This window comes from Astatotilapia calliptera, chromosome 9 (genome assembly GCF_964374335.1).
Source record: "Astatotilapia calliptera chromosome 9, fAstCal68.1, whole genome shotgun sequence".
Taxonomy (NCBI): Eukaryota; Metazoa; Chordata; class Actinopteri; order Cichliformes; family Cichlidae; genus Astatotilapia; species Astatotilapia calliptera.
The window spans coordinates 19,007,687-19,024,139 of NC_137430.1; the positions used below are offsets into that span (position 1 = coordinate 19,007,687).

Sequence of the window (16,453 nt, forward strand, 5' to 3'; positions counted from 1 at the left end):
CTTGGCCAGAGGTGGCGCTGGTTGACTCGACTCCATGTTAGTGCACAAAGTAAACTGCTCGCTTTAGTTGTGAAGCAAAAACGCTGAAACCGGAGAAATAAACCGTGCGAGGGGAACGATAACGACGACTAGGGTCTCCCGATCGTTTACTCTTGCTGTCCTGTGAACAACATCGGCGTGGTATTACTTGTTTGCTGTTTTCGCGATCGCGTCACGCATGAGGATATCACCAGGTAAACTCGCCACATTTTTAAACATTTTGTTGTTCAACAGCATCAAGACTGACGGAGTGTGTTTGAGATAACCTCACAAGTGTCACAGATGACACATTTGGCGGTTTTTTGCTGGTTTGTCGGTAGTAGCTCCTGAAACGCAAGACTGCCACACATCTGTTCGACCAACGCCAGTTGATCTAAACGCCAGTAGATCTGGAACACCGGCTCCGTTACATATGTGTCTATTTTATTTTGGTCCCAAGGGAAAAGCAATCTAACTTTTATGAGAAGGTAAGAAGTGACTTTTATTCAAGTCAAAGTACTTCGCATCAAAATGTGTGAAACATGATGTCGTTTACATGTGAAGCCACTCGTCGATTTCTACAAAAAGATTGAGAAAAACAAATAACAGAGAGCGAAACTGTACCATTTCCATGTAGGAGGGGCAGTGAGGCAGACTTCTCCAGATTAGGCAGCTTTGGGTGAGCAGATACTTTCAACGTTTCAACCTTGTTTGTACTCATCTTTGCTCTTTTCCTGTGTTTCTAGTTAGAGATGCTGTATTCCGTCTGTGAAGCTAGTTTATCTATCGGATGTATGGAGAAAGCGTCCCGTTATGATCCAGCTGTGATTAATTACTTGTGTTTGTTTTTCCTTTGATATTATTAGGATATTATTAACTGTTTTGTCTTGTTCGTGAATATTGCTGGTGCTCTGTGAGTGTGCGAGGACCCCTCTCAAATCCTGCCCGTCTGGTGCGCAATATCCTCGCTTCTTGTCTTGTTTTTCCACCATCATAGAGACTAGCCCTTTTCATTTCCTTGGGATGAAATTCTCATATAGGTAGCGCTGTTGCAGCAACAAATTTTCCTTTCAGAATACGAGAAAGAAAACTTGGAGGCAGAGAAACATGATTGCAGGTGAGTGAGAGTTATTCATTCCTGCACAACAACAATCGAAGGTAATCACAGACTTGCAATCAAGGTTTGTGTAGTTGGCCAGAGCTAAATTTTGAGTTATGAAGCATTTTGTTTATGACACAGTTGTAGTTCATAAATACAGTCTGACTTAGAAAAGCAATCATTTCTTCTTAATGATGCATTTATGTTCCTTTTTTTTTGGTTTTGTTTTTTCCCACTGGTGTATATACATTTGTTTTGATTTTCAGTAATATTTAAACTAAAGATTCAGTTTTCTATGTCTCCAGCTGTTCTGCTGCTGTGTGCTGTCGGAGTGCTCTGCTCTGATGATGTAAAGACTCCAGTCTGTGTACCCAGTCATGGGGTAAGAGCTGTTTTAACTAAACTCTGATCAAATAACTGAAAGTGATACTGACAATGAAGTCTTAAAGCAGGGAATAGTTCTGAGATGACATAAAATGAACTATTATTCTTTAATAAACCCCTCTTGACCAGTCTGGAATATGCATTAATTGCACATATACATATCTGGGTAAACAAGACACCTATAGTCTAGAAAAGACAGAAGTGAACACCCATTTTCATGCTGTGCATCGACTCTTTAATGTTTGTGTAGCTCCAGCTTACCTTCGCAAATGGCAGTGTGTGTGTTATGGTGTACAGGGCAGCAAAAAGCACACAGCAACAGAGAGGGAAATAGTGCTAGCTGCTCTTTCTGTAATTTCCTGTAATCACTTTGTGTCATTCTAATACATTTTGAAGAGGTTTTAGTACAAGTTTTGTTCAGGTACAAAATATAAGCTTCGTTTGTTTTGTTTTTTAAAGGAAACATTTAATCAGGAGATCAACTTTTTTTATGTGTTTTCGGGAAAATCTAATTCAGATCTTGCCAGTGGTGATGATTTTACTGCTGCTAAATGAAGGAGGATTAAATGTTGGCTCTTGTTTTTCAGGCAGCATGTTTGACACCAGCTGATTATCTGAATCCATCTGGTCCCATCACCAAAGTGTTAGCAGTGGGTATGAAACTCATCATCTCCCTGGAGGGCCTCTCTGGATCTCTTGTCTGCCACTGGATCAGAGGAGAAGACCGAGTAATGACAGCGTAAGTGACCGTCTGTGTTTCTGTTTGGGTGCTTTATATTTCTATGTATTTAAACTGAGATGTTTCCTTTAACCTCAGCAGAAATGGGAGTCAGTCCATGGTCACATCACAGCTTTCTGAGACAGATTCAGGGGAGTACACTCTGACCTGTAAATCCAACAATGTCACCATGTTCTCCACGACTGTGATTCTTCATGTAATGAGTGAGTAACAGCTTCTCACCTTATTTCTTCTACAATACTCACACAATCTCTGTTTGATGATCAATGAGTGATAATACAATTAATTTAACTGTTTTCTTTGATGTTGTTTAGAACGTCCAACAAAACCACAGCTGATGCTCGATGGTGTTGACGTGTCAGATACTTCTCCCCTTTTTAAGTGCGTCTCTGAGGGTTTCCCCAAACCCACAATCAAATGGTCTGGGTAAGATGTTGTCCTTTACATTTGTATGCAAACTTCAGAATAGCAACACTTCTTAATTTCTGATTTTAGACTGAATCATTTAGAGAGATGCTTTATTTTGATTTTAGATAGGTATCAGACAAGCTTTGGTAATAATGTTTTTCATAGACACAGCTTTCTGAAAAATATCAAATATCAAAATGTTTTTTTTTCTCTCTGTTTGACCAGTAACAAGGATGGACAACAGAGTTTAAAGGGAAGCGACAGAAAGACAGAGCGCACAATATCAAGCACTGAATATTATAATAGAGGAATGATGTGCTGTGCAACCAATGCTGAAGGACAAGAGTGCTCCCAACTGTATGACTACGGTAACTGGATTTAAATTAATTCATAACAAATTTAATACATCCATAATGAATTTATCCATAAGTTCTTTCTTCAAATACATATAGTGAAAGTGAAAAAACAATGTTTACCCAGAGATTCACTAACTAATCTCCGAAAAGCAAATATTTCTTACTTGAGGCCCTGATGTGTGTTTCAGACTTACAGAGCAGCGTAATGAACAAAGATGAGGTTTCTACTGTCACCCTGAGCAAAGGTCAGTCTCTGCTGCTTCGCTGCAGAGTAAAGGGATACAGTCTGAGATCACCTGTGTGGGAGAAAGGAGGAAAACACCTCAATGCCAGGACACTGTCACGTAAACCAGAGAAGGAGGAGGAGGTACAGTAATGTCCTGTAATCAGGGAGAGTTTCCTTAAACTTTCTTGTTATGTTTGTCTGAAAACTGACCGACCTCTTTAATATTCCTCAGTCTGAGACACAAAGTACTTCACTGATAATCATCCTGCAAATGATCATTATTATGGGGTTTTTCTTCCAGATGTGCATTAAAAATGACTCACATTTCGGTGTTCAGATGGCCTACCTGTCCATCAGATCAGTGAGAGAGGAGCACAGCGGCACATACACCTGCACGAGTGCAGATAAAAACTCAAAGTCTGTTCATGTTAATGTCTCAGGTCAGTAGACTTCATTTCATGTCATTATTATTTGAAACTGTTCCCACTGAATAAATCTGGTTTATTCTTGTGTTTCCTCAGATGAAGGTTTCCTCTCTGCACAGCTGGATGAGACCAAGATCATATCAGCTCAGGAGGCATCCAGCACCTGCTTGCAGGCCACTGTTTCCTACCATCCTGTTCTCCAGTACTGTTCCTGGGAGACTCCTGACAAAAACAGGACTAAATGTGTCAGGGAGACATGGGTAACACAGCACAGGTACTTCAATGACGCAAACTGTCATCATGTAGAAGTGTAAAATTATCCATTCATTCACGTTTTTCATGATCAGTGTAATCATGTGATATGAGGACTGTAATGAACTGTTTCTCAGGACTGTGAAGCTTTGTGATCCACTCATATCAGGAGATTATAAGTTACACCTGGAGGCTGGAGGACAAAAGGAAACAAAGACCATATCAGTGTGTGTTGTAGGTGGGTTAATGTAACCTTTGTTACAGTTTTATTATTACTTAAATTTAATTATAATTTATATTTAAAATGTGAGATTGTTTGAGATCATCTGATTTTTGTTCCAGATGAACCAAAGTTCAACTTCTTGTTTAATAAGGATGATGGTACCCTCAACCTTGAGACTGTCAGTCCTGTGCCAGCAAACTATACCTGGATGTTTTGCTCTGAGTCCAATGACAGGTATGATTACCTGCACAGCCGTTCAGCTCAGAGAGCATTTTAGCTCTGATTATTTAAACTCCTTTTACTTTGTTTCACAGCTGCAGTGAAATTGACTCATCCTGGGATGAGGTCCCAAATGCATTTCAAATAGATTCTGATGTTTCCTGCAACAAGACGATCAAGAGCTTAGTGAGCAAAGACGTGTTAAAAGGAGACCAATTCAGGTTTTGTCTGACAAACCCAGTTGGCTCCTGGTGCAAAACCCATTACATGATCATCCCACCTACACCTCAGCCCTCTATTGGTAATAACAAGTCTAATGAATATATTTACTGAAAATATTTGATGAAAAAAAAAATCTAAACGTTGTCATGCTCACATTGTTTTGTTTTGTTTTTTAGGTAATCCACCTGAGGAGAACTCCTTCCTGCTGACAGTATGTTTGGTTCTGGTTCTGCAAAACCCATTACCCAGTATTCTCTAAAGGTACAAAGAACTTTTTATTTGCATTACTTTTTAATAAAATGTCAATTATTAATTAATCAATTCTTATTATTGTCCTTGTATTTCTATATTATAGATGGTGTACCTACTTATAACAACATGATGGTGCTGAAAGTAGGCAGTTTGCTTCTGTTTCTGGCTTGGCTGTAGTCAATAAAGAGCTCATGTACCTCATCAAAAATAAAGTATATATTTGGTCTTTTTATAAACATCTTTTTATGAACAAAATAAAGAGCATAGCTCATCATCACTGTTTGACCAGCTTGTAGACTGAGGGCAGAGGGTCGGCCTGTTCACCTCCACAACTGGATGAATAACCATTATCACTCAGTCTCACTCTCTTTCTTTTTTTCAGCTTGGTTATAAAGATATAACCACCAGAATTTCAGCGACTGCCATGATCCACTGACCTCTGTGGACATTTCTGAACGATGTCTGTGTAGTCAGACATTTCAATATCTGAGAAGGATCTTCTGTAACCATCAGATACAGTTACCACCCATATATCATTTTATCCATACAGCATGTTACTTGATAGTCTTCTCACAATCATTTAGAGTAAAATCGAGTGTCTTTATCTTTAAATCAAATATAGTGAGCATTTTATACTTATTGCTGGAACTGGATAAATCATATTTAACCTAACACTTTTCATTATCTACCACAGTTTAACTATATACTACAGCTTAAGCAAACTGTACAAAATAAAGAAGGTCTAAATGTGAAAGATGCCAAGAAACTCAGAAATTTACAAGGAGAGCATTTAAATTCCAAAAAGACATGTCGTAACATATCAAGAGATTTATACCCTGAACTGTCTTGTGATGACTTGATAGTGCTAATCACTGCACCACCATGCAGCCTTGTGTAGTACTCATGCACCATCATATAAGTATACTTGGGCTGTAGAAACCGCATCTTGTATGTCATTCTTGTGCTCAATAAGCTCCAGTCAGGAAAAGTTACAGGCACACCCTGTCAACCCACAAAATTCCTCTCGTGTATCAGAACTGCACTCATTTCTGTGTATTTACAGCTACTCTTCAAAAGTTGATTCTGTTCATCTGGACGTAGCGTTTTGTGGGAGAAACGTTTCGTCACTCATCCAAGTGACTTCTTCAGTCTCAGCTGACTGCAGGTTTCCCCAAATCTTATAAACAGCACATTTGCATAATGATTGAAACCAGCCCACTGAAGGAACAATGGGCTGGGAGGTCAGTTCCTTAGTCTTAATTATGCAAATTCTCATGACCATTGATCAACAACCACTGATCAAAGCCCACTGATCAATGGCCATGAGTACCATTCACAGAGAGTTGGGGAATGGCTGCAATCCCAGCATTGTAAGATGGCGAAAGATGTACCCTTAGGCCCCCTCCTCAATTCAGAGATGGTCTTTCCCTTTTCACGTAAATGGCTTCCTTGACTCCGCGCTCAAACCAGCGTTCCTCCCTGTCCAGGATGTGTACATCCTCATCCTTAAGAGTGTCCACTGGCCTTGTTATGGTTCAAAATATTGGGGATGGAGACAAGAGAAAAACCACAATAACAACACTGGTCCGGCCGGGTTAAGTCAAACGATGATTTTAATAGTCACACGCGTGGGAGATGGACACTGTATGCAGACAGCCTCAGATCTCAAAATGGTGGAGCATTGCTCAAACTCTTATAGCCTCTGGTGCCTCCACCTTATCATAAAAAGCCTAAACATTCACATGCTTTCTCTCACACAGCGCCTAAGCTACGACCTTGGCTCCCTGTTTATCTGCTCCTGCTGAGATTGGGCAGAAAACTCCAGTATATTCTGTTCTCTTCTAATCAGACAAATAAGGCGATGACTTTCTGCAAACAGTATTTTCTTATAACTCAGCAGTATAATGCATCATAAAACAATATCATTCATCCACAATAAATCAGCAGTCTAATGTAATGCAAATCAGTTTAACTAATGCAATAGTTATCAGCTTCTTCTAATTCAGGAGAATAATGCAAACTAAAACTACATAATAATTCACAATCTTTAGTTAGGGGTATAACATGGCATAAAATAATATTATAATCTAACAGCCTGTAGGTGTAAATAGACTGCAGAGTCCTGGCCTGACGAAGTAGCTCTTCTGTGTTGTGCCATCCGCTTTGCCACAGGTTGTTTGGTTTCCCCGATGTATAAATCCTGGCAATCCTCCTGGTACTTAACAGCGTACACTATGTTACTCTGTTTGTGTCGGGGGACCCGATCCTTGGGGTGGACCAATTTTTGGCGCAGCGTGTTTTGGGGTTTAAAAGCCACAGAAAAAATGCGTCTCAACTGCTCCAATACTCCTGACACATACGGGATCTCTACAGGTTTTCGCTTGGGCAGCGGTTGTCCTTCTCTCCTGGATCAGCTGGAGCTTTCTTTAGGTGCCTTTCCAGCTTTGACAAAAGTCCAGCTGGGATAACCACATTTACTCAGGGCCTTCTTGATGTGCTGTTCTTCTGCCTCCCTGGCCGCTGTGTGTGTAGGGATCATGTTCGCTCTGTTTTGTAGCGTCCTGATGACGCCCAGTTTGTGCTCCATGGATGATGAGAGTCAACCTTAAATACTGATCCGTATGCGTAGGTTTACGGTACACATCAGCTTTTAGATGTCCCCCATTAGTCATGGAAATCTCACAGTCTAAGAAGGCTAACCTGCCACTTATTATATCCTCCCTTGTGAATTTGATGTGTCGGTCCACCGAGTTAATGTGACCCCTGAGATTTGATTTTCACCCAGGTTTCATCCACATATCTGAACCAATGGATTGGTGGTGTTCCAGGGTAGGATAGCAAAGCCCTCTTTTTCCACTTCTTCCATGGACGAAACGTTTCTCCCACAAAAAGCTACGTTCAGATAAACAGAATCAAGTTTTGGAGATTTACTTACCTGGATGATTGAGCATGCATCAAGACATTTACAGCTACTCTGACAGCTTTGTGAAGAGATTTCTACACATGCTGGTGGAGTTTGGTTGCAGTTATTAAGTCAAAGAGGGGGTCGAGACAGGTTCTGAGTGCTACTTGAAAAACTCAGTGTAAATGTTTTGAGGCCTCCAAGGCAATGCTTCCCCTGCCTCCTCATTTGATCTGTAGCATTAAGCTGTTCAACCATTACTCATTGTAAGATCAACTCTTCCTGTATAAATGCAGTAACCGCAAATGTCACTGCCCCCAGTGTCCAAATGTGCAACAACACAAAACAAAAACAATAAATGGCTCTTACACCCATGGCTGCTGTATTATGCTTTTTTTGGTTTCATGGTGGCCACGTTGTTATCCTGTACAAGCCAGACCTGCTCTGAGCAAATTGTCAGTGCAGGGAAGCCCCCAACTTCTTCGTTGCCATAACAGTGATGTTGTTTTCTTCTTGCTCCTGGCAATGAGCATTGAAAGTTTAAAGTGAATGAAAAAAAGAGAGAGAGAGAGAAGCTATGTGACCACAGATTTTTATCCTCATGCTCAAAATATTTCCACCCACGGAAAGTCTGCTTATCATGAAACCAGTCTCTCCTTTACTCACAAATGAAATGTACGCCTGACTGTATAATACTTTCTCTGCTATAACATTGTATCTAAAACAAACAAACAAATAAATAAACGTCTGTGCACACCTAAATGAGTCTGCTCTTTTCCTGTGTTTCTAGTTAGAGGTGCTGTATTCCATCTGTAAAGCCTCTCTTAGATGTATGGAGTAAGCATGAGCTCCCATGTGACATGACCTCCTTTGTATAGGTGAGGCAATTTGAGCCACTTTGGTTGTGCAGATAAGCAGCATTTGATCTTAAGCCTGTTTCAATAACAACCCCTGGCTCCAGAATGTGCTGAGTCTCCTCCTCTCTAATGGAAAGTTGCTGTCACTGTTAACAGACCCAGATTTTGCATGTGTTTCTTTGAAACTGGTGTATCAGTGTGAGGACGTGATCTTCAACATTCCCTGCTTGCCTGGTGATACATCCTAATTTTCCTTACCTCGGCTGAATTGTTGTTTAATTTAGGTAATTGTGTGATCTCCTACTAAATGTCAGGTTAGGCCGCACCAGCGTGGGAGTGGAGATCCACTCTAGTCCAGCTATTTGCTGTTGAGTCCCAGAAGTAATTGATTGGTGGGTTTGGGGCCCTTCTCTTTAAAGGGGATAGAAAGGAGGAAATATGCATGCAGAGAGACTGGATGGGAAAGGGTTGTAGAATACTTTTGAACTGAAGCCCACAGTTGGAGGAAAGCTTTTTTTCTTTTTATTTGGCTGGTTTTGTTTTAAAAATGCTTTAGTTTTACCAGAAGGAAGATTCATTTCAGGGCTTATGTGTTGCTTTAAAAAAAGAATTGGACTGAAAACTGCTAGAAGTAACCTGTGCAGCTTTAGGAGGAATAGCCTACCCTGTAATGAGGAGGTGGCCAACCTCATTAAAGAGACTGAGAGTTGCATTCCCAGGATCTTGTGTGAAAACTCCCTCCCCATTAACTCAAGGCCCATTAAGGTAGATGAAAACTCTTTCTCAGGAAGATGCTGAACTAATTTTTGATTGGCTGACAGGCTGATAATGCTAAACGTTATGTCCTCGGGCTGCTGGCCAGAATTACACCCTCAGCCCACTAGCCTGCCTTGAAAGAAAAATAAGTCTTGTGTATCTTATTTCCAGTGAGAGTGTGGTGCTCACTAATAAAACTTTTTTTTTCTTTTTTTGGACTGAGGCAGTTTTTGCCCATGTGATTTTGTGCAGTAGTAAATCTGTGTAGGAATTAGGTGTCCTGCCAACCATGTTTATACAGCATCATAGTGATCAGCCTTCCTAATTCCCTGCGGGTTAAATTGCCATGTAGGTGGAGTAGTGGAGTTGCAGTAAGAACATTTCCCCCTGCATACCAGGAGAATGAACATTTGGAGGCAGAGAAACATGATTGCAGGTATGTGAGTATTTCAGGATCCTGCAGAATTAATGGCAATCACAAATTTTAAATGAAGATTTTCGTACAATGTGATGCAGTATATGATGCCACTAGGAGAAAAGCTGTGTTCTACTTAAAAGTAGATTTTACTAAATGACAGTAATGAAGTACATTTTTTTAATGTTTCCTTTTTTAAAGTGGCGGAACTAGAAATCTTTAAATGGGGGCAAATGAGGGGCAAGAGGTCCAGGCAGGGTGGCACATACCTGTTAGGTAAAGCATGTAAAAATATGTAAATAGAGTCAACAAAATATCCACAAAACTATTTATTGTATCATTATCGTCATTATCGGGTCTAAGAAAACAAAGATTGTAGGTAGGTTTACACAATTAGTTTTAGCCATTCAGACTTAAAGAGCCTCGTTCAGGAAATGTGATCCCCGGAATTTGTCTGAAAACGCCATCATTTTCAGTGCAGGTCTTTTAGCTTACGTAAAATTTTCCTGCAGCTCTATCGCTACAGGCTATTCTCATGTAGGATCTGTCTGCTTCTTCCACCACTGAAGCCTTATCATGATCTCAATACCGGCGTCGCGCTGTTTTAATGGATAGCCGTCTGATTTATATTCTTTGCTGACCTTTGTTCAGCGCTAGGGGACGCCAGAGCTCAGAATTGTAATGCTGAATAAGGACCCTGCAGCTAAAATTTAAATCACTGTTTTCCTCCTATTTTACACTCAGCCAACTGTTCTTTCCAGTGTCAGATGATAGTTTCCATAAGAAAATATTAACCACTGCCAGACTATCCGGGGAGGGTGGGGGGTGTTCTGTGTGTCCAGCGGTGCGTTAACCCTTGTTGCAAAGTGTTGCGTAAAGGTCAACAAACACTGCCTGTGGCACCACTGAAGACTGTTCCCATAAGTCATGGACATTTCAGCTGTAAATGCTCTTTCTTACGAGGATTTTGTGAACACTTTCGGTAACGTGGTGGAGAAATGTCCTGTTATAACAGCCGCTGTGTGGTCGAGGCGTCCGTTTGTGAGTTTAAATGCTCTGGAGGCTGCCATCAGTGACTTCATCGACGAGCTCCCAGAATCAGGTGATCCACGGAATTAGTTTATTAACATTTCTACCCTGTGCTCGGGTTAATTTTTACGCGTTTGTTTAATAAGTAGGCTTGTATCAGTTTAATGCTCTAAACTGGCAGAAATGATCGGTTGTATGTGCAGGTAAAGAGGGGATCCTAAGGTGTCACCCCGATCTGGCCGGCAGGGACCTGCAGAGAGGCACCTTGACCCGGGAGTCGCGCCAGGAGCAGGCGGGAGCCGGAATGGACGCGCTGACCTCGGGGGAAGCCGAGCGCATGGCCCGTCTCAACGAGGAGTATAAAAAGCGCTTCGAATTTCCATTTGTCATCTGCGCCCGGATGAACGACAAAGCGAACATCTTGCTGCAGCTGTCCGAGCGCTGCCAGAACGAGCGCGCAGTGGAGAGAGCGCGCGGCATCGAGGAGGTGAAGAAGATCTGCCGCTTGCGCCTCCAAAGTCTGCTGCTTACTGATGGCGCGAACAAATTATGAAGTGCCGGAGGTTGAGTTTTGCGCCAGTTTGCCTCTAAACCTCATCACTCCCAGGCTCAAAGGCTGTGGTATATTTTAATTCTGAATGTATCCATAAAATCTCAATCAATAAAACATGTGGATCATTGATTCTAATTAACAATCTCCATAATACAGCTTAGTGTATATACAAGTGTACACTGATGTATGGAAAACAACAGCACTGATAATCATGTCTGTGGTCCGCTGTCGGGAAAGGAGTTCGTGAATTTGTTGTCTCCGCGTGCCATCTGGTGTTGAACCTATCTCAGAGGATGTTTGGCGATGAAGAAACGTCAGTAAATAAGTCCTGAATCAACAGACTGTGGACTCCAGTCAGGGGGCTTATGGTGGTCCAAGAGAAATTTCTGAAGGGTCCCTGTAAACGAGCACTTTACAGAAATATCCCCCCACCCCTAAATACCATCAATCTTTTCAGAAAAAAAATATATGTACATGTTTCCTAAAACTTGGATTTGAGTTTCAGTCAAAGTTAAAATGATCCCTTAAATATGAGTTCAGGTCTGAGTCTTAAAAATCTTAAAGTCTTAAAAATATATCCGCTGGATCTATGCGCTCTCTCTGGAGCCGGAGGCAGACAGACCGTGCAGAGGGGACACGGGGGGTGTGGTGGGGTGTGGTCCGTTTGAGGAGGAAACCCCTCCAGCGGCCTCCCCCTGGTCTCCAGAGGTGATGGAGGAGTCCTGGTCGGGGTCGGCCCCCCTCGCCCTCCTCCGGTCCTCCTCCTTCTTCCACTTCATGCGCCTGTTCTGGAACCAGATCTTGATGTGGCGCTCGGTGAGGCTGAGGGTCAGCGCCAGCTCCACGCGCCTCGGCCTCGAGATGTAGCGGTTGAAAAGGAACTCCTTCTCGAGCTCCAGCAGCTGGGCGCGCGTGTACGCAGTCCTCGTGCGTTTGTTTTCTTCATTCTCAGTCATCACGTATGACCCTAAAACCACACGGAGAATTAGCGCCCTTTAAAAACAAGAATATGTAATAAAAATGAATTTTTATTAAAATCTGAAGCACTTCAAGTGTAAATTTACATTTTTAATTGTAAACTATGAAAAGTGTTTTTTATTCATGTAAAAAATAAATCTTGAAAATGAATGTAAAGAAGAATCTCCAGCCACTCTTTATTTAACCAGTACTAACCAAATACTTGGCCAAAAAACAGGTGATTATTACGGGGGGTTATTCAAACAGGTGTAATTTAGATTTTAGGGATGAAGATTATTATAGATTACTTGTTTTAGAGATTAAATTAACATTTCCTTCAAGGACAAAACATATTTCCCAGTGCACGTGATCACCCAGAGCTGAAATTAAAGCAGATTAATTACTGTGCATATCATAAACCACAACCAGGAAGTATTTGCTACAGTCACTGAAAACTGTATATAAGTTTTAATTTTTTTTTAAAGTATTTTCATATTGTTGAAGATAAAGACCGAAACAATATAAGTTTTTAGACGCCTTAGAAGAATCCATATACCGCTTCTTTAAAATAAATGAATTAATTAATTACGACTGTTAAAAAATGATCTCTTCCATTTTCAATTATATTTTTTTACATTTAAAACAGTCAAGTAAAAAACAAAGATTTAAAATATTATAGAAAAGTAATTCTTGTCTTTATTTGCACGTTATCAGTCACGCATCAGTTAGTTTGAAGAGCTTCTTCAGCGTTTTATTTTACCCGAGGACCCTAAATTCCCTCATATAATTTGTTCATTTTGAACATCAATACAAGAAAGACTATTCATTCATTTATGACGTTGAATGTGCAGCTAAATTTGTATTTAATACGTTCCAAATAATAATAATAATAATAATAATAAATACTGCATTTAATGTACATTTATTTTCAAAGTGAAACTGAAATACGCCATCATGCAGACTATTTTTTAAATAGATTTACATAGTCAAGTTGTTAGAAATTAATATGAATCATGTGAAGCCACTGATTATAATTATTGCCTATTTGTAAGGCACTAATTTAGAGTTTCGATTCTGGGCATCATTCCCGTTACCGTCGTTCATGCTGATTTTAAAAACTTTTTTTTTTTAAGTTCATAGTAACTGTTTCAAAATGTCATATATAATAAGTTTACACTGTCCATTAAGTATCTCAGAATAATAAAACAACGTGGGCCTGCTATATCAGAGTGTAAGTTATTCAGTTTCGACTTTATGAGAGTGGCTCGTTCATACATGACGCTTCTATTGAGAGTTCTTTAGGAGACAGAATCAGAAGAAATGTTTTCTGGGAATTTCATTCTGATGTAAGAAAAGTACGAGAACTTTATTTGCTTTTTTTATTTTAACCAAAATGGGGTTTTTTCCTAACGACGACACTGCTTTTACGCAAACTCGCTGCACGTAAAGCCTCTCCAAGTTTGTTGAAATTCAGTCCACTGAAAACTCTTCCCTAAAAAATACTTTCCTTAAAAAGTTCATTACATGTTAGAGTTTCTTTTTTGTTCCACGTTATCAAGACCACATTAGAATTACAAACGACTTGGCAATATAAAAGACTATTATTAGGCTGCTCGTGGCTAAAGATAGCGTGATTTGTGAAAATGTTTTTGTACAAACAAAACTCACATTTTTGTGACGATAATACCTCATATGAAGCAACCGCTCACCTCCCGGGCCTTTTACAAAAATGACTGACAGGTAAACTGAAACACCCAGGATCGTATTGTTGGGGTCATGATGTCATTAAAGGCCTCAGAAGGAGTTAGTTGAAAGTTATTTGTTATGTAGCTAAATTGTGCAAACATGACTGTCTCATATTTTAATTTGAAGCCCTCTTTGAACTCAAATTAAGAACTTTAACCCCCCTCAGTCAGATTCTGTAGTACGCTCATAATCACACTGTATACGCTGATTTGTTTGAGTGTTTACCTGCCCACTGTCCTTTCCAGGTGTGTGAGTGGGATTTAGTGGTTTTCATCCAGGGGAATGGCAGGTGATATCTGCTCTGTTCCACGGGGTCACTGTAGCCTGGAGGCGGCTGGAGCGTCTGCTGTTGCTGCTGGTGCTGGTGGTGGTGGAGGAGCTGGGGTACGCCAGGTTCCTCCCGCATACTCGGCAAACTGTAAGTGGTAGCAATGTCAGGAAGGCCGGCCTGCTCCAAGGCTCCCATGGACGGCGGTGTGTAGACGGAGTGGACCTGCCTGCTCATGTAGAGGCAGGGTGGCGGGCTGCTGTGGCTGTAGTCATCACCCTGTGATCTCTGGTACGTGCAGGAGTCTTTAAAAACCTGAGAGGGATAAAAGTGATCTTCCCGATTCATGGCTGGCGAGGACCCGTGTCTGCAGGGGGGCCGTTTGCGTACACACACGCACCGTAACCTGCGCCCTACCTCGGCGTAAACCTTCAGCCCTACCTGCCTCAGGCGCAACTGCGAGGCCCTTACTGCTCCACACAGGTGTGTCACTCTGCCACCATGTGATCCTGTAGCGCCCAAGCCATTGGTTTCACTATTTGCTCAAAAACGGCAGGCCGATAGCTCCCAGTTTCCAGGATATTCTGCAGCTCTGTGAGCTTTTTTTTCCAGCCAACTGAACAAGAGCGCGTAAATCAATGGTACTCTGTAAATACCGCAAGGTTTACCTGGCATCCACCTGTGTCTGACCCCAACAGCAGCAGCAGCAGCAACAACAACAAAAACAGGTGACCGTGCAACTGCTCCTTCCACATGTGGGGCAAAAGAGGGAGTTATTAATCAAGAGCGTCTGGAAGGAGCACGAATCTCACGCAAGGCAAGCTGGATTGTCCTCAAACAGCACAGCCATCGACATTTTATATGGATATATCTCTCGTGTGCACACTGAGGTTGATAAATCGATACGTATGGGCGCAAACATTGGTTGACCCGCCAGATAAGAGACGTGGATGGAGAAACAGTTGTCTTGGAAACTCTGGCGAAAAGCTCAAACACCACACACAGCCCACTTTTTTCATTTATCTGCTTTTCCCCCCTCTAACGTTTAAAACGCGCCCATTATACTTTTGTAAATGCATCATTTAACACCATTTCGCACGCATGGACCCACGATCTCCGCACGCAGGTATCTTGGCGACAACAAACAAGAGCTCATGCGGCCACTTCGCTCGCTGCACTCTCGCCGGTGTTTGCTGGTCATTAGCCTTCAGCGGCGGCGTGTGCTCGCGCCATTAAATCAATTAGGCTGGAGTGACTGGACTGAACTCAATTAACAGCCGTGCGCGTGGAGCGTGTCTCCACAGCCTTCGAGCTCTCCGGTGTCGGCTTTACGCAACGCGGAGACGAACGCGATTTACTTATTTTTCAGGAAAAATTACAGGAAGATCGGGCTTTTACCTCGCTGGTGTGTATCAATAGACCGTATTTGCCCGGAGTTCTTCAGAAGCAATTATGCCACTTTCGACTGTATCTTAATGGGGCACTCAGCGATGCAATAAAGTTCAAGTAAACCAATTCTACACAAAACACCGCCTGCACTATGGCTTAATGGTGTTTATATTTGATTATTGTTTCAAAGAGGAAGGAAACAGTTAACCAGAGCCATTCTCCTCTACAGTGGAGACAACGTGATTTATGAAGCATGATGCGCCTCAGATGCACTTTAGCCAACTTTCAAGCTGCAGATTTTTTTTTCCCCTTATGTAATGGCCTAAGCGAGGAGTGACACACGGCTGTAATTGAGCCGTGTGTACTCAGGGCCAAAGAGCTTGACATTTGTCACGTTTATATAAGGCTGTGAAACAGTAAAAAATAAAAAGGAGGCTAAATGGAGAGGACACTGAAGGCTTCAGCAAACGTCCACCCATCCTCAAACCTTACAAAAGGTGAAAATACTGTATGTGTTAAAGGGTTAAAATACTTCACTGCCACACATAATCCTCTGGAGACCACTGAACCACAAGCACAGGCGCATGTAGGAGTGTCGGGAAAACAAAGTTTTTTTTCCTCTCTCCTTTGACAAACAAAACCCTTTGTGATAGCTGGTGTATACATGTCAAAAAGTTGGACAGGCGATAACATGTGCTTACCCAGTGGCGACTGCAGCGTGGCCTATGTAAACATCATGGCTAGTGAATAATAACAGA

At 41.5% G+C, this 16,453-nt stretch overlaps 3 protein-coding genes across 16 annotated transcripts; 2 read left to right on the forward strand and 1 right to left on the reverse strand.

Annotated features, from left to right (window-relative positions):
- On the forward strand, nucleotides 1-5,035 carry LOC113029000 (receptor-type tyrosine-protein kinase FLT3-like). Of its 14 annotated transcripts, none has more exons than XM_080306491.1 (18): nucleotides 2-233; nucleotides 363-506; nucleotides 656-697; nucleotides 885-970; nucleotides 1,059-1,135; nucleotides 1,423-1,499; nucleotides 2,089-2,240; nucleotides 2,319-2,443; nucleotides 2,555-2,666; nucleotides 2,874-3,016; nucleotides 3,193-3,371; nucleotides 3,532-3,670; nucleotides 3,752-3,929; nucleotides 4,045-4,145; nucleotides 4,250-4,364; nucleotides 4,445-4,650; nucleotides 4,748-4,832; nucleotides 4,927-5,035. In XM_080306491.1, the coding sequence occupies exons 5-17, from the start codon at nucleotides 1,126-1,128 to the stop codon at nucleotides 4,828-4,830; spliced, it is 1,620 nt and encodes a 539-aa protein (XP_080162617.1). In that variant the 5' UTR covers nucleotides 2-233; nucleotides 363-506; nucleotides 656-697; nucleotides 885-970; nucleotides 1,059-1,125; the 3' UTR covers nucleotides 4,831-4,832; nucleotides 4,927-5,035. The 14 variants fall into 14 exon arrangements, with proteins under 14 accessions (XP_080162616.1, XP_080162622.1, XP_080162617.1 ...); XM_080306489.1 differs by having other exon boundaries at nucleotides 2-180; nucleotides 274-506; XM_080306490.1 differs by lacking the exon at nucleotides 885-970 and having other exon boundaries at nucleotides 1-180; nucleotides 274-506; nucleotides 1,093-1,135.
- A 5,034-nt stretch (nucleotides 5,036-10,069) lies between these two features.
- urad (ureidoimidazoline (2-oxo-4-hydroxy-4-carboxy-5-) decarboxylase) lies at nucleotides 10,070-12,469 on the forward strand. The gene is made up of 2 exons (XM_026180024.2): nucleotides 10,070-10,855; nucleotides 10,986-12,469. Exons 1-2 carry the CDS (start codon nucleotides 10,681-10,683, stop codon nucleotides 11,333-11,335), a joined length of 525 nt encoding a protein of 174 aa, XP_026035809.1. The 5' UTR covers nucleotides 10,070-10,680; the 3' UTR covers nucleotides 11,336-12,469.
- pdx1 (pancreatic and duodenal homeobox 1) lies at nucleotides 11,392-16,082 on the reverse strand. The gene is made up of 2 exons (XM_026180027.2): nucleotides 14,264-16,082; nucleotides 11,392-12,302 (listed from the first exon to the last, which is right to left on the reverse strand). The coding sequence occupies exons 1-2, from the start codon at nucleotides 14,652-14,654 to the stop codon at nucleotides 11,923-11,925; spliced, it is 771 nt and encodes a 256-aa protein (XP_026035812.1). The 5' UTR covers nucleotides 14,655-16,082; the 3' UTR covers nucleotides 11,392-11,922.
- Between the last annotated feature and the right edge of the window lie 371 nt (nucleotides 16,083-16,453).